This window comes from Typopeltis vanoorti, chromosome 10, assembly GCF_054136105.1.
Source record: "Typopeltis vanoorti isolate ZY-2024b chromosome 10, IOZ_Tvanoo_1.0, whole genome shotgun sequence".
NCBI classification, from domain to species: Eukaryota; Metazoa; Arthropoda; class Arachnida; order Uropygi; family Thelyphonidae; genus Typopeltis; species Typopeltis vanoorti.
Window position 1 is genome coordinate 59,898,297 of NC_143558.1, and position 20,964 is coordinate 59,919,260.

The 20,964-nt window shown below is 34.9% G+C and overlaps 1 protein-coding gene across 1 annotated transcript in view; it reads right to left on the reverse strand.

The window, feature by feature from the left end:
- The window catches only part of Sos (Son of sevenless guanine nucleotide exchange factor), a 429,646-nt gene that overhangs the window by 150,390 nt on the left and 258,292 nt on the right, over window positions 1–20,964 (reverse strand). The window contains exons 13-14 of the mRNA XM_090399787.1: window positions 18,577–18,660; window positions 10,914–11,125 (exon numbers count right to left, since the gene is read on the reverse strand). Coding sequence (XP_090255913.1) covers window positions 10,914–11,125; window positions 18,577–18,660 — 296 coding nt within the window. The remainder of the gene's footprint in view (window positions 1–10,913; window positions 11,126–18,576; window positions 18,661–20,964) is intronic.

Sequence of the window (20,964 nt, forward strand, 5' to 3'; positions counted from 1 at the left end):
CAAAATTGAATAACTGTTATAATAAATTTGGTATGAAAATCAGATAAAAAGACAATGAAAATAGGCAGAATCATTGAAAACATCCACTGCGTCCTGAATGGAGAACCTATAGAACAAGTAAAACATTTCAGTTATTTAGTGACAATTTTTAGTGAAGATGGCGTGGAGGATTATAAGAATTGAGAAGATGTTGAGTACTTTTTTTAGAAAAGACATCGAGTTTCATGTGTTGTTGGATAGTAGAAAGTTCTTTCTGTAGATAATCAAAAGTAGAACAATTAGTTTTGGCTCTTCTGATGAGGCATTTTATAATTCCTGTTTTTTGACAAGAATGATGGGCTGATTCTTTAAGAATATAACGACCTGTGAACGTTGGTTTCCTGTATACTGTAGTTGTAAGAATATTTGAAGGTGACCGGATGAGGAGAATGTCTAAAAAAGATAACTGGTTGTTTTCTTCTATTTCCATAGTAAACATTATACGATGATGCAAGGAATTAATACTGTTTAAAAAAGAGAGTACAGAGTTTTTGCTGTGAGGCCAAATAGTAAAGATGTCATCTATATATCTTACCCAAAAGGATGGTTGAGGCAAAATAGATGAGAAGAGGACTTTTTCTAAATGTTCCAAATAAAAGTTGGCTAAAGCAGGAGAAAGAGGACTTCCCATGGCTGTACCTTCTACTTGGCTGTAAAATTTATTTTGACATATGAAATATCCAGAATGTATTACGAAATCGAATAGTTTTATAACGTCTTGAGGAAAGATGTCAGCAAGTAATTTTAAAGTTTCCTTGAGAGGTACATTGGTATATAAAGATTCTATATCAAAGCTAACCATAAGATCTGTAGGTTGTAATGAGACATTTTTTCATTTTTCTAAGAAATCTGAGGAGTTTTTTAAAAAAGAATTAGAGTTGCCAATGTAAGATTTCAATAATTTAGCTAGATATTTGGCTATACGGTAAGTAGGAGAATCAATACAATCTACTATTGGACAAAGAGGATAGTCAATCTTATGGATTTTTGGAAGGCCATAAAATCTAGGAGGTCTTGCAAAATGAGTTTTAAGTCTTTCAATCGTGTCTTTATCTAAACTGATGACTTCATCTAAGAGAGAATTTAATTTCTTTAGTTGTCTGTTGGTTGGATTATAATCAATTTCTTGATATGTGGAGTGATCTCGAAGCAAAAGAGAAAGTTTTCTTTTGTAATTTGCTGAGTCCATAACTACTGTTGCTTTTCCTTTGTCAGCTTTGGTGATAATGAGGTGATTATTTTTTCTCAAGGACTGTAAAGATTTCATTTCAGAAGGAGATATGTTGGAAGGAGGAAGTTTGGCCTTAAGTAGAGAAGAAGCGACTTCTAGGCGAAGAGCATTAGCTTCATCACTAGTTAGATGATTGAGATTCCTTTCAATGTTAACTAGGAAATCTAGATATGGTATCTTATTTGGAACAATAGAAAAATCATGTCCTTTTGACAGGATGAGGGTTTCGCTTTCAGTCAAAGGACGTCCGGATATATTGACAATCCGATTATCTATTGTTAGTATTCTAGCTTGTATTTTTTAAAACTGTTCTTGTAATACCACTGAAGATGGTCTGCTATTTCCAGACCGAAATATTTGGTTAATTAAATATCTTTCTTGTGTTTGCGTGCATTTATCATTCAGAATACATTTTTGTATTGTAGTTTATCATTATATGTAACAGTTGAGAAGTTATCAAAATCATCTAATATGTTTAATTAATTATTAATGGGCTTTTTTTGTGTAAAGCTTATGTACCAGTATCCTGCTGATGATTTAAGTCTTATGGCTTACGAAACTTGTCGGGTTTCAATTGATTATTTTTATTAAACCTTTTCTTTGCATCATAATGTGGTCTCAATACTGAAAACTTCCCACGTAACATTGTTAACATACAGGAATGTGTTAGCAGAATTAATCTCAGGTAGAATGATGACGTAAACAGAATAGGAGAGGGAAGGCTAGCAAAACAAATGTTCTTTGTCAGGATGGTTGGAAAAAGACCAAGATCTAGGTGGATTGATACTGTGTCCTAAGAGAGAGAAATATAAGACCTGATATGCATAGAGTCATATCTCAACTGTTTTGATTGTAGACAGGAAGTTAGTAATGATGTAACTTTTCATGTAGTGATATCACACAAACCGTTCATTGTCAATCACGCGATATCGCGTGATGCGAGTTCTCGTCTCATGGTAGCTCACGCGTTTTTGCGTGGACGTCGCTATCAAGTAAAAAAAATTTGGCCACTACACGAAATTCCAATTTTCAGCTTGGCAATGAACGTGTTAAATAGGAAATACAGTCATCCCTCAACTTGCATCTGTTCGAAGGTATGTCCATGATCCTATAAGGGAATAAACATTATACTTTCGAACAAGACGCCAGCAAGCATAAAGTAAAAAGCTTCTATTTAGCAACAATGCATCATGCGTAATGGCAACTGCACATTCAACGGCAACCTCCCTGGGCAATCGGCACATGTTTTCAACAGTTTCTCTGTTGATTTTGTGTTTGAGAAATAGGTTATTTGTGTATTTATCATTAAATATTTCACGATATTTTTTGTGCCGCATATCCCCTACATGCCAACTGAAAAAAAAAAAAAACTACTTGAAGAATCACAGAAAATGGGGTGAGTAATTGATCTTGAAACAAAGATACAAGTTATAAAGCAACATGAAGCTGGTAAGCCCATCAATGTGATCACATATGACTTTGGATGGTCTCATTCCAGTGACAATCATTTTGAAAAATCAGAATAAAATCATTGAGGCTGTGAAAGGATCTGCTTCCATTAAAACGACGATAGTGATGAAGCAATGACAAGGTCCTATCAGTGATATGGAAAAGCTACTTGCATCATGGGTAGAAGACCTGAACCAAAAGGAACCTTATTTGCCACAGCAAATATTTAATAAATAAAATTTTATTAATTCTAGATAATGCTCCAGGTCATCCACCTTACATCGGTGATCTTCACCCCAAGATCAAGGTCATGTTTCTTCCTGCAAACACTATTTCATTGATTCAACCGATGGATCAGGGAGTTCTTGCAGTGTTTAAGGCTCATTATCTACTGACAACTTTTTTCACGGGCCATTTCATGATCAATATTTATCACTATTAATAATATAGCTGTGGCTTGGGACGAAGTGAAATCTCAATGTATGGAAAAAGATATTAAAAAGGTTTGTGCATGATTTTGGAAGTTTTGAAAAAATGAAGACCTTTGTAAATCGAGTGAAGAAATAGTGGGCCTAGCAAACAATCCGAATCTCAAAGTGAATGATGACGACAGAGTTCAACTGAAAGAAAGTGCCCCCGAAGAATTTGTCGAAGTGGAGGAACATGTTGCAGAAGAGGAAGAACAAGAAAAGGAAGATGGAAAAGAGAAACAAGAAGAGGTAGTTAAACAATTCACAGTGCAGAAATGTTCTCTGCGGTTAGTGACTCAAAATGACTGAAAACATGGATCCCAATGAACGCTACTTATTAGTAGAAAGGTAAGTACATTATGTTTGCTTGCTATAAACAAATTTATGATGAAAAGAAGAAAAGGAATAAGCAAAGCACATTAGACATTTTCATAAAATAACAAAAGTTACACCAGAAGAGCCACATAGTGAAGGTAATGAAGATGTGATTGTGGAGGAAAATTTGGGAGATTATTCTCCTGTTTTATAGTAGCGATAATGCATAGTACAGTAGTTTTATAAGGTTTAAAAATTAAAATGAATATGTATTACGGTTAAGTCCCTAACCCCTATAACCATGTTGATTTAATGTATTGACTTATGTCCGACCGACTTACATCCTGTCAGATGGAACGGAACCTCGACGTAAGTCAAGGGATGACTGTACTTGTGAATTAACCTTATTAAAATAGGTTAATTTAACAACCTTAAGGGCATATATAATAAACATAAAAATATCCATACTAAGTGCATAATGTGTAACCAATGACATTTTTGTATAACCATTGAAATCTTCTGAAGACATTTTCCAGGCTAATACATCTCTCATATGAATAGTTCCATTTTTATGTTTTACAAATATATTTATGTTAAAAAATTAGCAGGAAATAGTGAAACTTTAATTCATACTGATAGTATGCTAACATCTGTTATTGTCACCAATTTAATTAGATAATCACCTTATTATAGAGCTATATAGAACCTTTATAAGCACCTTTATAAAGCTGCTTAATATCAACCACCAGATTTGATGTTAGCTGATTAATCAATCCATTTATGCTAAATTTGCAGTTGAGCAGAATCTCATAAAATACGTTTTACACTAAAAATTTAAGGAATAATCCTAGCATATCTTATCTATGAAACTAATGCTGGGGTCCCACAAGGCTCTGTTCTTTCACCAACTTCTTCCTTCTATACATAAACAATTACTCCAGCTGATTACCAATCCAGTACCGGTTTGCGATGACAGCCCACCTCACTCCTTTTTTGTTCCAAAACACCACAACTTCCAAAACACTAACCTCGACTACCTTAAATTCTGATCTTCAAACCATTCACAATGGGATTTGGATAACATTATCAACTTCAACACTAGAAAAGCATGTATCTACTTTAATTGCCACAAAATACTGCTCTTCAAATTTTACCCTTAACAACACTCAAATCTCTATTCAGAATAACTCTCATCTCAAATATCCCATGACACAAACATATCACAAATACCACCTCCTCTGCATCAAAAAAAATTAGGCTCTTTCACTCAAGTTGTTATTTTAACTCTCCCACCAGGTCTCCTAACCCTATAGAAATCACAAATTTACCACTTTGGGAGCACCTCTAGGATGGTGCTCCCAAGAGCTCCCTGAAAATACTTGATTCTGCATAGAAAAGATCAGTTAGCTTGTTAGATGCACTCCACTCACTTTTGCACAGCCATTCGTCTCTGCAGTCTGCATCTTCTATAAATACATCTAAGGCTGTTGTTCGAATTAAAATCAACAATTCCCCCCACACACACACACCATCTTGTAAATCTGTCCAAATGAATGCAGCAGCTAAACAACACATTCTCACAATTCAATTCCATACCCATAGAACAAACTTCTCCTCTTTTTGATTTACTTCTTTCACTGCTATCCTCTGGAACAATCTTCCACCACGTTTTCCAAGGAATACAGTCCACATTTTTCAAGTCAAATGTGAATAAGTTCCTTATTGCACATGCATGATACTAGCACATAGGTTCACCAACCTGTAATAGATCTCCATAAAATAATATATATATATATATATATATATATATATAGAAAGTATTTTACCTTGGGTATAATAAATATTAAAGATACCAAGCTATTTTAAACCTGGTTTTACTCCATTTCCCAAGTAAGCAAACGGACAAATATAAGTCAAGTTTGCACCTGCACGTAATGCAAGTCTAGCTGACCCTGCAGGTAGTGCAAGACCAAGATAACTCATGGTAAAAGTAGAATAAGCTCTGATCACTAATCTTAATATTTACCCATAATGCAAAGCACATCTCCTGGAGGAGATGTATGATGCTTTGTATCAAAAGCAAGGGGCCACTACCCAGACCGGTTTCAACCTTTATTGAGGTCTCATCAGTGGGAGCCAGGCTAGAAATATCAAGATTTTAGTAATACAGAGCTTATAATTACCAGAAAACCAGGTTTAAAATAGCTTGGTTTCTTTAACATATATATATATATATATATATATATATATATATATGTATGTATGTATGTATGTATGCATACAGTCATTCCCCAACTTATGTCCATGATCCCATAAGGCAATAAATAACATTTTCAGCTATACTTTCAAACAAGACACAAGCAAGCGTAAAGTAAAAAGGTTTCTATTTAGCAACAATACATCATGTGCAGTGGCAACAGCGGATTCAGCAGCATCTGTACTCGACAGTCGGCACATGTCTTCAACAGTTCCTCTGTTGATTTTATGTTTGAGAAATAGGTTATTTGTGTATTTATGGTTAAATAATTGACAATATTTTGTGCAACATGGCCCCTAGTAAAGAATCACAGAAAATCATGCTGGCCTGGTTGGCCGAGTGGTTAGTGTATCTGCTCTCCAGCCAAAAGGCTGCGGGTTTGAATCCCACAGTGGACATGGATGTATGTGATTGTGTTGGCAGGCGGTAAATGCAGTTGGTGTAGTTGCGGTTCGTTGTAGTTAGTGGATTGAGATTGAGTGGCATAGACAGAAAGTTGTAGAGTAAGTGCCCTCCCTTGATGAGTCGTTGGACTCTCTGCAGGTCTCACGTAATAATAATAATAATAACAATAGGAGAGCAATTGATCTTTGATCTTGAAACGAAGTTGCAAGTTATAAAGCAACATGAAGCTGGTAAGCCCATCAGTGTTCGCATATGCTTTGGATAGTCTCCTTCTACAGTGATGAACATTTTGAAAAATAACGATAAAATCGTTGAGCCTGTGAAAGATTCTGCTTCCATTAAATTGACGACAGTGACGAAGCAATGATAAGGTCCTATTGGTGATATGGAAAAGCTACTTGCATCATGGAGGACCTCAACCAAAAGCACATACCCTTAGCACTATGACCATAACTGCTAAGGAGCAAAGTCTCTTCAACACGTTGAAGGAGAAAGCAGGACTCAATTACTACTATGAATTCAATGCTTCTTTGGGTTGGTTCATGAGATTCAAGCAGTGTTTTGCACTGCATAATGTGAAAATGTATGATGAATCTGTAAATGCCGATGAGAAGGCTACCAAGTAGTTTATGGAGAAATTGGATAAAATTATTAGAGGAAAATTATTTGCCACAGCAAATATTTAATATGGATGAGACCTCATGGTTTTGGGGGAAAATGCCAGAGCAGACCATTGCACAGGTTAATCCACCAAAAGCTAAAATCTATGCCTGGTTTCAAAGCTCTTAAAGACAATGTTTTTGAATCCACGAGTCTTCAAAACATTAGGAATAATACACTTCCAGTTCATTATCAAAGTAATAAGAAGTCGTAATTCAGAAACTATTTGAGGATGCCTTAACCAACTGTTATGTGAGTGAAATGGAAACCTATTGTCTGAAAGAAAATGTAGAATTTAAAATTTTATTAATTCTAGATAATGCTCCAGGTCATCCATCTTATATTGGTGATCTGCACTAAGTTCAAGATCACATTTCTCCCTCCAAACACGACTTCATTGATCCAACCGATGGATCAGGGAGTTTTTGCAGTGTTTAAGACTTAATATATACGGAGAACTTTTTCACAAGTCATTTCAGCCACTGACGGATACGATTAAACTCTCATGCACTTCTGCAAAGAATTCAATATTTATCATATTAAAAATATTGACAACTGACACAATGAAAATGGAAAAGTTGGTCCTTGTTGGATATCTAAATAGCAGAGTAGGAAATGATTGTGAGACATACAAAAATATTTTGGGAAAATTTGGAGAAAAGAGCAAAACTAATAACAATGGCAAATATCTGTTGGATTTCTACTCAGGACATGGACTGGTTATTACTAACACCATGTTCCAACATAAAAATGTGCACAACTTCACATGGAGAGAAGAAACAAGGAATAAGAAAAGTCTCATTGACTATGTTATTGTTGATAGTGATGTTTTCTCCCTGGAGCAGGACACCAGAGTGTACAGAGAATTTGAAATTGGAAGTGATCACTATTTAGTCTTGAGCAGAATAAAATTGAATTTCATATTGAAAAGAATAACATGTAAGAAAGTTTTAAAGTGAATAAAAGTTGAGCAGCTCTCAGATGTGAACTGAAGACTAAAATACACAAAGATTATTGAAGAAAAAATGAAAGAGTTTGAGAACAGGAACCAAACCTTGGAGATTCAATGGCAAGCCTTGAAGAAAACCCTGACTGATTCAACCAGAGAGGCATGTGGTGAGGTTGTCTGCAAGGATAGAAAAATCAGAACTCCATGGCAGACACAGGAAGTTAAAGAGGCAGTGAAGGAAAAGAAGAAAGCATATCAAAAGTTCCTGTCAAATAAGTCAGCTTGTGCTCTTAGAGAATACAGAGACAAATGTAAGAAAGCTAAACACTGTGTAAAACTGGCTAAACAAAAGTCATGGGAGGACGTTGGCAAGAACATAGAAAATAAATATCAAGAAAGTGACAAAATATTCTGGAGGTTGGCATATGGCAAGGTGCCAAGGAAGAAGCTATTCAATATGCTACAGTTATATGATGTCAATGGGGCATTATATCAAGCAATACTTAATCTTTATTTGAGTTGTAAATCAGCAGTTAGAATTGAAGGAAGAACAGGATATACATCTGTATATCCTGTACTTCTGGATATACAGATGCATATCCTGTATACATCTGGTGTAAGACAAGGATGTACATTATCTCCCTCTGTTATTAATTATCTATATGGATCCCATTATGAAGTGGTATTAAACCCGATATCAAAATTGAAGATGTTAATGTCAGCTCTTTGCTTTATGCAAGTGATGTTATACTTCTAAAATAAATAAATAAAATAAAACAGAACACTAAAATAAATCTGCTACAAGTCTGCAAGATTCCCTGACTAAATTGAATAACTGTTGTAATAGATATGGTATGAAGGTCAGCAATAAAAAGACAAAGACAATGAAAATAGGCAGAATCGTTGAAAATGTCAACTGCATTGTGACTGGCGGACCTATGGAACAAGTAAAACATTTCAACTACTTAGGCACGATTTTTAGTGAAGATGGTAAATTAAATATGGAAATAGACAAGAATGAACAAAGCTGGTATGGTAGAAAGTCAGTTGAAAAATTCATATGGAATAAGAGAGAAATTAGTTGGAACACTAAATTAGCTGTATACAAGACAGTGTTCAAACTAGTTTTAACTTATGGATCTGAGAGCTGGGTCAGAAGTAAAACACTTGACCAAAGACTAGAGACTGGAGATATGAGAGTCCTGAACAGATGGCATCAATGGCAATATCATATTAAAAATGAAGATATTAGAAAGAACTTGACATTGTTAGCAGAGCTAATCTCAGGTGGTATGGTCACTGAAACAGAATGGGCGAGGAAAGATTAGCAAAACAAGTGTTCTCCGCCAGGTTAGCAGGAAAACGACCCAGAAGAAGATCAAGATATAGATGGATTGATACAGCACAAAGCACCTTAGACAATAGAAATATAAGATCTGATAATGTTGGAGACTTGACAAGTAAAAGACTGATTTGGAGGAAAATTGTAGATAGGAAGTTAGTAATGATGTAAATTTTTCATGTAGTACTATCATATCCTATACATCCCTTGAGGGTACATGGCAGGAATTTCGTGATGATGATGATGGAAGCCACTATTGCAAGAAATACCAATACAACTGTTGAAGTTTTTAGCAAAAGATATTAATTCATTATCTATGTCATCATAGTGAAAAACAAGACTCTTTTGACTGACCACAGAACACCTCTTCTCTTTCAGTTTTTTATTCAGTCGATTGAGCTGTTCACAGTATTCTTCTGCTATGATTGTTTAGTTTTGTGGCAAGAGTTCAAAGTGTATAACACCAGCTATATCCCACCGAACACTTGATAAAACCTTTGGAGGGTGAGAAGGTCTTGTTTTGGATGAGGTTTAACCTGTTCTCTTGAATGAACCGACTGCCTTTGGTTGAACATCTGTGAGATGAACTGGAACATTCTAAACGGTCCAAAAAGAATAGTCCTAAATTCCTACCGATCACTATCATATGCCTGTGGAATGCCCCATAAGATTGGTGCAGTCATCACAAAGAAAGGTCCTACATTTTATAGTGTGAGGAACAAACAGCCATGGATGATTTCATTTGCTGAATAGCATCTACACAGTAACGTATTATCTAACAAACTTCTAAAAGTATCTTAACAGTCTCAGTAACTGCTAATAGTATAATTTTGATTTCCCATCAAAAGTTGGAAAATTAAATACTCCACCAGCCTGGTTGGCCGAGTGAATAGTGTATCCGCTCTCCAGCCAAAAGGCTGTGGCTTTGAATCCTGCCGTGGGCATGGATGTTTGTGATTGTCTGTGAAAATACTAGTGGTGGTGGTGGGCGGTAGATGGTGTAGTTTATTGTAGTTGGTAGATTGAGTAGTGGAGACAGTTATAAAGCAAATGCCCTCCCTCAATGAGTCTATAGATTTCCTGGAGGTGTCACATAATAATAATAATAAAATTAGACATCACAGCAAGGAGCCAGGGATAAGACTTATATGGCCTTTCTGCTCAATTTGGGGTATCAACTTTAGTCACTTTTGTTTTTATTTTTATTAATAGCTGTGTTAATGTGGTAGTTTCCAACATCTGTTCTTTTGCCTATCTTTTGTAACTCTTGAATGTAAATTTACCTATAGTTTTATTAACTTTGATATGATAAAACTTATAAGGCAATAAGAACTCTTAAAAAAAAAACTGAACCATAATGGTCGGAATCCATCTCCATGATAGCTGAAATGGTCCAACTGATTATTCTTTCAAGATGTATTCTAATATTTAAAATAATTATCCTATGAAAGCATTAAATAAATATCACATTTGGTTCTGAGAGATGCATTCCCACATTATCTGATTCTTTAACAAAAACAGACAAAAGGCATTTAAAATCTGATCATGTGAGAGAGGTTGCAATTAAAGAAAAATAGACAAGCAATGCTGTGAGGTGTGACTTTACCAGCATGTTATTTAACAGGAAATAAAATAAACAACTATGTTTATTCAATAAAGTTGTTTCATTCAAAAAAATATTGTAATCACTAAATTTAAATATAAGCAAGAAATAGGAACTTGACATTTTGAGTCTCTAAAAGTTTTTGGTTTTATTTTGTTTTTTAATAAATTTTTGAAAACGTAAAGAAAAGGATATCTTTCTATAAGCAAATCTAAAAGCTCCTGGGGTTGGCAAAAAGAACGATATGTAGTCAGGAATGTTCTTACAAACATGGGATCAGCATGCATATGATATGTCAATCGCTCCACTAATTTCACAAGTATGGCACCCTTTATTAATGGAACACCTGCATTTGACTTATTTTCCTCAAATATGATATTATTTTCAGAGTCTTCTTCGGCAAATCTGGGAAGAAAAAAAAAAACTGCATGAAAAACAAAACAAAGATAAATAAAATTACAGCTTAAGATATCCAGAACACAATTTACAATTTAGCCAAACATTAAACCTTTAATATCTAGTAAAACTTACTAAATTAAGCAGGTTCATGCAGCTACTAAAAAAAAATTAGAGGGAATATTGGATAGGAAGATGTTCTTGTAATTTTGATGGAAAGCCCCATATGTTCAATCTTTCTAAATAACCTAAACATCTACCAAAATTCCATTCAATTCACAACTGATACAGAAAAACAAAATTTCTTTCTCTTATTATGCTATCTAGGGATAATAATTAACATTTTAATTACTGAATTAACTAATATTTCACCTTAGTTGCTAACCAAAGAATCTTGTCAGATGCAAGGATATAAGATAAGTAAGTGCATATAGGCACAACAGCTGGAAGGCAAACATCAGTGCACAATAGTGTTAACTTACTGTTCTAATCAGCAGCCTTAATGGATGCTGTTAGAAGATCTCGACTGTTCAGTGCTGATGGTAAAACGTGTTCCATTCATTTCTGTTTACATTTTTTAATTTTTTCTATTACTGGTTCTTGGTTTAATTTTTTCATAATTTCTCCATTTCTTTTGTGATCAAATAGACTATATTTTGTAGTTTTTCTCATAAACTTCATTTCAGCTGTTATTAATCTTCATTTGTCTTTTTGTTTTATTGTTCAGATTTCACTTCCATACAGTAGGACTGGTAAGGCTAATGTATTATCTACTTTTAGTCTGGTTTGATTTTGTACTATGTTTGGTTTATTTAGAGTTAATTACACCTGTTATTTTTAAATATTTTGCAATTTTTAAATTTATATCTTTTTAATTTTCATATGTAATCATACATTCTAGGAAGTTAAATGAATTCGCCTGTTCTAAAATCTTGTAATCTATTACTATTTCAGTTCTTACCAGATCTTGTCCTTTAATGGCCATCATTTTTGATTTTTTTTTGTTGATATTATCATTCCATTATCTTCGGTTATTTCATTTAAATTTAAAATATCTTTCTGTAAGTTATCTTCAGAATTTGTAATTATTATTTGGTCATTAGCAAAAAGGAGTGTGTTTAAGTTCACAGTAGGAGAAAGTTTAATACCTTGATGAAAATTTTTATTTCATTCTATTATTATGTCATTTAAATAAATATTAAAAAGAGTTACTGAAAGGAAACATCTCTGTCTGACTCCTTGTTTTATCTCTCTCAGATATATGATAAGATGGCAAATTAAATTTGGAAGTAGACTACAGTCTAAGGAAAGGTGGTATGTTGGGAAGCCAACTGAATAAATTTATATGGAATTTGAGATAAATTAGCCATAACACTAAACTAGAAGTATACAAGACAGTGCTCAAAGCAGTTGTTAGTTATGGATCTAAGAATTAAGTTAGAAATAAAGCACTTGATCAAAGATTGGAGACCACAGATATGAGATTTCTGAGAAAAATTAGGACTGAACAGATGGCAGAATCATGTTAAAAATGAAGAATTTAGGAAGAACTTAAAGTTTGTTTGCATTCAGGAATCTAAGGCCAATTAAACAGAATGAGAGAAGAAGGGTTAGCATCCTTTCCTGCAATTTTGGCATCAAACACCCAGCAGAGGATCAAGTTCTTGGTGGATTGATTCAGTCAGAAGTGCCATAGATGAACAATATACAGTAGATGCTACTTATTGTGATCACTTTGGGAGAGTCACTTTTTGATAACAATAACCAGCTGATAACATTAAGCAAGGGATATAAAAAAATTGCATAATTTTTATTTCGATTTATTGTGATAAACAATTTATTAATAAGCAACAACATAAAATTTATCTTAAAAAATTATCTGGTGTTGTCTGTCATGTGTTTGAATATAGTAGTTCATGAATAAATTGTTCATACTCATGCCTTTCGAAGTTTTTTGCTCTATGTTGCACACTGCAACGAAGTATTCATAGAGCTTCTTGCATCTAAGCATTGGTTGGAGGAGCTTCTAAAATTTGTTCTTTTATACTTATATTAGGTTCACCTTCTTCTACTAGTTTAAGGTTCTCATCTAAAGCAGCTTGACGTATTTCCAACACTGTCATTGTAGCCACCACTTCAATGTTGTTATCAATATTCAACCAATTTTCAAATTCTTCATTTGGCATACCATCTGGAGATTTATCAAAAATTTCATTTGAAAGATATTCAAATTCTTTGGAAGGAGTGTCAGTTTGTTTTAAAAAATCCACCTTTTTAGAAGCAGCTTTCAATAATTTTCTCTGAGACTTGCTTCCATAACATTGTAACCAAATGCAATGCATCAAGAAGGGAAATCTTTTTTGGAATTGCACTTGCATTAGATTGCCCTTTTATATCAAGTTCAGCTGTAATTCCCACATGAACTTCCCTGCAATAATAAGCTTTAAAAGCTCATATGATGCCTTGATCGCATGGTTGAATTAACGATGGAGTGTTCAAAGGCAAGAAGATTACTTTGATGTTCTTTAACGATAAATTGTTTGTGTGTGTGCGCGCGCACAGTGCAGTTGTCTACTAACAAGACAATTTTTTGCTTTAAGAACCCACTTAACCAATTGTCGAAAACGGCATTAGTCATCCAAGCATTTGCACTAGAACAGTAGTCAATAAGCAAACTTTTGACACCTTTAAAACACTGAGGATTTCTACTTTATCTAATCACTAGGACCTCTCGTTTCCCACCTATCATATTAGCACAACAAAGAACTGTCATTCCCTCTTTTGAAGATTTAAATCCTTTAGTGCTTTCATTTTTCAACAAATAAGTATGCTCAGGAACTGAACGAAAATAGAGTGCTGTTTCGTCTGAATTGTAAATATCCTCAGGAGAACATTCAGCAATAATTTTTGGCCGTTCAGTCTTAATCCATGCATCAGCTGATAAAAAAATTAGCACTTTTATTCTACACCATGAATATGCTTGTACACAATATTCTCTCACTTTTTCCACCTGTTAAACTATCCATCAGTTGGGTTAAATTTTCTTTGCCCACTGTTTTGGCAAGTTCTTCTGCTTTACGATGAATCAAAGGGCTCATTAGTAAGAGCTGAAGTTTCAATGTTTGATCTGTAAATATTTAAGAGTGGTTGTGAAATTTTTAAATGTACAGCTGCCCTATGTCGACTCATTTTGGACAACTTATAGCATTCCAAAATTCTTTGCTTTTCTTGAAAAGATAAATCTTTACATTTTTTACTCACTTCTGCCATAATACATATGATTAAAAGAAGATTAACACAAAAGTCAGATTTTGACAAATGTTCTTTGTCAAATTTTCTTCTGATTAACCCTTAAAATTCTTAATTCCGAGATGTAAAAAGGCTAAACATTCTAGGATTTTGATAACAATAACAATGGTGTGTTTTGGGATCGACTGATTTTGAAAATAATAGCCAATTGATAATATTATCCGCAATCACAATAAACAAATTCTACTGTAATAGATACAACAATATTGGAATATTTACAAGTAATAGACTAATTTGGAAGAAAATTGTCAACAGGAGATTAATAATAATGTAAACTTGATCATGTAGTGCTGTCAGAATAACCTGATAACTCCATGATAACATATATATATCAAGAAACTGATGATGACTTGTTGGAATGGGGCATGTCTAATATTAGTGTTGTCCACACTAATATTAGAAACCTTGTAAGGATCATACATTACAGTATGTCACTATCATTTATATTTACAGATGATAGTGACATACTGTAATGTATGATCTGCGCAAGATTTCTAATAGGTTCAAGGTAAACATTGACTACACTGCATAATGAAAATGAAAATAAAACAATGTAAGAACCACAGATGAATTACTGCAGAGCATTCTAGGAACAATATTAGCTGAGCAAAACTGCAGAAGGGGAAGGAGTGAAGAATTGGATTTAGGCCACATACTTTGCTGATGTCAAAAACATATACTATACTTGTGAAAACTATTCAAAACATTTAATCAGCATTAGATGGCAAAAATAGGTGGCTTTTCTTAGAATGGGTTGAATACAGATTAATTTCCAGACTGCAGCAGATATAATACAAGTAGAACACGGGGGGGGGGGGGGTGACATAGGAATCAACTCTGGGGCAGCAACCTTCAGAACAACTGAAGGAATGCTATCAGGACCAAGAAACTTTCTTTTTTTTTTTTTTTTTTTTGTTTTTTAAATCAAGTCTGGACAAGATTCTTCCACTCACTTGAGAAACATCAAAGGAGCATTGAATGTTTGTTTAGAATGGTAAAGAAGCACTAACCAAGATCACCTATGCAAAAAATTGAAGAAAAGAGCAGCTAAGAGATGGGCTTTTTCAGTGAGTAAGGATGAAATAGAACCATCCAAATGCAAAACTGGTGGAAGAAGGGTTGGGAAAAAAAGTTATGGGCAATAGGTTCACAACAAAAGACCAGATTCACATTATTATTTTTACCTGATGTAAGGTTACAGCTTTCAGCCCTTTCAAAATCAGTTTTGGATGTCATGATACTTTTCTTTCATATGAAGAGAAAACTAAGAAGTAGATTTCAATAAAAGCCAGTTGCAATATGAGTTCTCTTTTACCGGTCTGGCATACTTCTTGGGAGACCTATGCTTAGCATTTAAAGAGAAACAGAAAGTAAATTTTCTTTATCAAAGGGGGGAGGGAGGGGAGAATTATGTTGACTCCACACATGAAAGGTCACAAGATCTCTAACACTACAGTGTTATAGGTCTCGTATGGGCAAGTGATTAAGGAGAAAATCTAGCCTGTTGATATGTTTCTTAAAGTGTGGGAAATTGTACTCAGTGAGATAAACACTACTGGGGGAGACTGTTCCAAAGAATTGAGGTGGATGGAATGGAGAAAGATGGTGATCAGTTAGATCAGTGTGTTTGATGCTGAGCAATGTAGGCCAGTGAACTGCTCTAGTTCTTCTAAGGTTAGAAGAAACTGGGGGAATGGTAGCAGCCAATTCAGAGGCGCAATGCCCCATGAAAGTACCTATAGAACAGACACGGTGCTGAAACAGTCTGCCCATGGCAAAGTGCCTGAAGGGAGTCTGTGAGGGAAGAATTGTCTATTAAGCAGATTGCCCTCTTCTGAATATCATCAAGAATTCTTAGAGAGGTCATGGTGCTCCATCTCAAATGTGGGAACAGTACTCCAAAATGACATAAATTGAAAGGAAGAGAAAAATGTTGAAAATGGAAAAGAACATTGAGCTTTCCAGAAGCTAAGGAGGATTTGTAAATAATATGTTTGTGCCAGGATAAACTGAATGTGACAGTCAACTGAAGAAGAGAAAGTTGACCTTGAATGAAAACTGGAACATAAACAAAAATGAAAGGGGGGTTGAGGTAGGATTTTTCTTCTGAGTAATAAGACAGGCTTAAGTTGTTGTTTTTAGCATTGAAATTTACTAAGTTGTCTTTACCCCATTTGAGGATGGTGAGGAGGTCAGTGTTTAAGTCACTGGTTATGGAATATCTTGAGGCATCTAACATTGTATACACATTGTTGGCATAATGGTGAATATGTTTAGAAAGTAGTCAAAGAGACTATTTAGATTGCAAATTTACTAACACTAAAGGAATTTATCTCATGTTCCTCAATGTGTTACATTCAATGGCCTGCAATGGCCAAGGGATGTGGCTTCATAGAAACCTAATTAATACTAGGATAGGGCAGTTAAACATATCTGAAAAGTCTGCATGTGTGCTAACAGCATGAGTTCTTCTGAATGGTGTGTTTATCTTGCAGAATGAAAAATCTGAGTTTCTAGAAGGAAAACATTTTCCACCTCTGTATGATACCAGCTAACTTTAAAGAGCCTTTATAATGGTTCTTTGCATACTAGATTTGCATACATTAGACAGGATTCAAAACCCAAGTATTTACAATCAAAGAGGTACCATCATTAAAAACTAAACTACAGAGACTATTTAATGAATTTATATTAAATAAATTTAAACTTCTGGCCTTTCACAAATCTCTACAAGGATGAATTGCAAAAAATATGTAAATAGCACAAAAAAAGAAGACCCCCCCCAGCATCACAAAGAGAACACCAACTAAGTTGCATTTCTGTTGAGGAGTACAACCAGTTTCCTTCAGCAAAGAGTCATCTATCAGGGAGAACATTAAGATTAAACTAGCTAACAACAGAACAGTAAGTCTGGTCAGCAGACATGTACTGAACACTAAAAACAAAATGAAATGGAATCAAATACAGAATAAACTTCTCAAGATCTAGGTAAATGATTCCTGTGAAATTAAACAGCATAACAAGGTTATCACACGATACCCAAATGGTGGTCTAAAATTTTGCAAAGTTTCACTTTGCAAGTTTCCACACTGTTCATTATGTAGTGAAGTCCCCTTATGTGCTACAGACATATTAAATTACTCCACTGGTTCATTAAATGTATATGTGACAGTCAAAATAATGGAAATCTGTGTGGTTAGCCTAGTGGCTGTGCACTTCACAACCATATGCCTGGGGAAGGAGTGCCCTAGGTTCGATTTCCATCGGTGACGTTAGGAGCTGAAGGATCTTTCTCAGCCATAGCCAAGTTAGCTGGTCTTGGGCATGGACAGTAGGGTTTTTTCTCAGTTTATCCTGAGGTTTTTCATCCTGCAAAGCAGGCAAACTGGCTTTGAGAACTCAACACAACGGACATAGGATACACCAGGGCGTAGGGCTGACCACCTTATCCTGTGAACGGTTTGAAGTCCAATGATTAATAAACCCTCGACACTGCAAAGTAAAAGAGGGTACAAGGAAGATGAGATGAGAATATTACATTTTTTTTAAATTTAAATTGTTTTATCAAGAGTTTGTTCTATTCTACAAGATGGTTACTAATCCAACCTAAGCTTTAAAATGTCTCCGTCACAAATTTGGGAGTTAAGCTGTAAATAATTATTCAAAATTAAGAAATAAAATTAAAGCAGGCAATATAATTAGTGAATAAAAAAAAATCTTATTAGGATACTGTTCTAGTTAGGTATTATTTTTCATGTACTCTTTATAATAATAATAATGGGAACTTTCAATAATCCTACATTTGCAGTAACTTTAATATAATTAAGCAAGTCTTACAGCAGGAAATGTTTTTTGAAAAACAAGATAAAATGCACATCCAGTGTACAGAACATTGTAAAACAGCCAGAAATTGAATATAACAAAGCAAGCAAGCCTTTGCCAAACTATTTCTTTAAAATAAATCTTTCACTGAATGAAGAAACTCATTAAGAAATGATATCAAAGTGACAATAGAAACAATTACCACAGCAACAAACAGAAAGTACAAGATTTTGGTTTCAAAAATAATGTATTGATGTGAAATAGCAACTATTATTGGGGAAAGAGTTAAATTACAGGACTCAAATAAATCATTAAAATTCCATACATACCTATAGTATTCTGGAGGTGGTAATCTCAAAGGATGCTTCTTTTCTTCATCTAACAATATACTGTCAAGTGTTCTTTCAAGCATGCTATAAGAAAAATAACTTCCGATGATTATCAAAAAGAAAAGATTTAAATGTTTCTTTTAAAAGAAGATGAAACCTTTATGCAAGCTCACAAAATATTAGATATAATAGAAATTTTTATTATTCAGATTAATGATATCTATTATCTACTGAAAGCAACAAATCATTGGAGAATGAACCCAAGTGCTTTATGATTTTGGTGTTAAATATTCTGCAGCAGCTTGCAAAAAAACATCCCCTGCCCAATGTGCTAAAAAACAATAATAATAATAAATTGCTGAATAAACCACTCTGAATAAATGTTACTAAAATGTATAATCATGCTGTTTAATAAAATTTTGCTTTGTAACCAGGATGAAAACAGGAAGATTTCATGTCACAATGTAGAATCTGAAAATGGAACTTTCAATTTTCATCATACACAACACAGATATACAACCTATGTTCTTAGAATATTTTGCAATGATTAAAATCTATCTATCTATCTCACTGAAGGCCCACTTACAAGTGAGCAGCTTCAGAGCTTTCTTAAAAAAGTTCGAGGCTCTTCACAAAAACTGCTGACAGCCTATGACTACACCGCTGACATCAGTGGCCTTATCACCCAGCTGGAAGAGTTAAGAACTATTCTGGCAGAAAAAAGAGGGAGAAAAACCACCAATCTCAGGAAAAGGATATACTACCTGATAAACGGGCTTGAATCCCAGCGGCAGCGTAACTATCCATAAAGGAAGTGAGGATTACCGCACCAAATAAAACTAAACCATAAAAATAATGAGCACCTCAATAAACCTTCTCTCACTAAACGTTAGAGGGTGTGCCACACCACTGCGAAACAGGCTGGTCCTGCAGCATATCCTTGCCCACCGGCCAGAAATAGTTATGCTGCAGGAAACAAACTTCCATTGCAATAGCAAAGCTTCAAATCAACACTGGAAGAACTGGCCTTATACCATGCACCACTGTCCTGCCATACAACTTCATGGATAGGGAGTCAGCATTGGAATTCACCAAAACAGCGCTCTAAAAGTAGAAATAATCGATACCTTTCCTGGGTGTGCAATATATGCACTCATTACAACTCAGACAGGAAAGAAAATATATATCATTAACATATACATCCCACAAAATGACCAGCTTGCAGTGCAGGTACTGGAGTTTGTGCGAAACCACCTCAGCAAGGTCAATGACCACATCATACTGGCAGGGGATTTCAACTGCACTCTGGATCCTGCAATGGACAGACAGCAATGCCAAGAACATCGACACTCACTAGCTCAGCTTCTCCAGGATGTAATAAATGACTTCGAGCTGACTGACACCTTCAGACACTTGCACCCACATGAGAAAATGTTCTCCTGGAGAGCCAAAGGTGGTCCTACCAGTGTCTTATACCAGGCACGGCTCGACAGATACTACACATCGATGCACACAATACCCTACATCAGGAGAGTCACATACCATCCATCTCATGCATCAGACCATGATTCCATCCTTCTTAACATTTGCTTTCCTGGACACACCAGATACAAAGGAGGAGCATACTGGATATTTAACAACAGCCTACTAAAGGATACAGAATATCTCAGAACTTCTAAAATCTATATCGAAACTCTCATCAGAGATATACCTACTTCACAATCAATTTCCGAGTGGTGGTCACTTTTTAAATCCAAAGTTAAGGTATTCACCCAAAAATATAGTCACCGAAGAAATTTGAACAAGCATTCAGCCCTTAAAAATTTGCAACAACAACAGCAATTGCATCATCCAGAATCTGAGGAATACCAGTCCCTAGAAGCCACCATACGCTCACACCTAGAGCACTCTGCAAGAGGAGCACTAATAAGAGCACGACGCAAACATATTAACTTCGCAAATGCCCCTACAAAGTATTTCTTTTCACTAGAAAAACGCCAACAAGAGTGCACCACTATATCTGCTATTAAAACAGATAATGGAAACATCATAGAAAATCATGACGAAATCCTCTTATATACCTTGCAGTACTACAAAAATTTGTACCAAGCCAACCCAGCATCTATGGAGGCCACGAATAAAATTCTCTCCGATGTGAAAAGACTCTCACCAACAACAAGGAGTAACACAGAACTCCCTATCACGTTACACGATCTGAAAACTGCCTGCACCTACTTACCTAAAGATAAGTCTCCTGGCATAGACGGGCTCACCACTGAATTTTATCAGTCCTTCTGGGAACAGCTTGGACCTATCCTCTACAGAGTATTTGTCGAAGCGAATACCAATGGCTTTCCACTCAATATGACAACATCAGTTATCAAACTC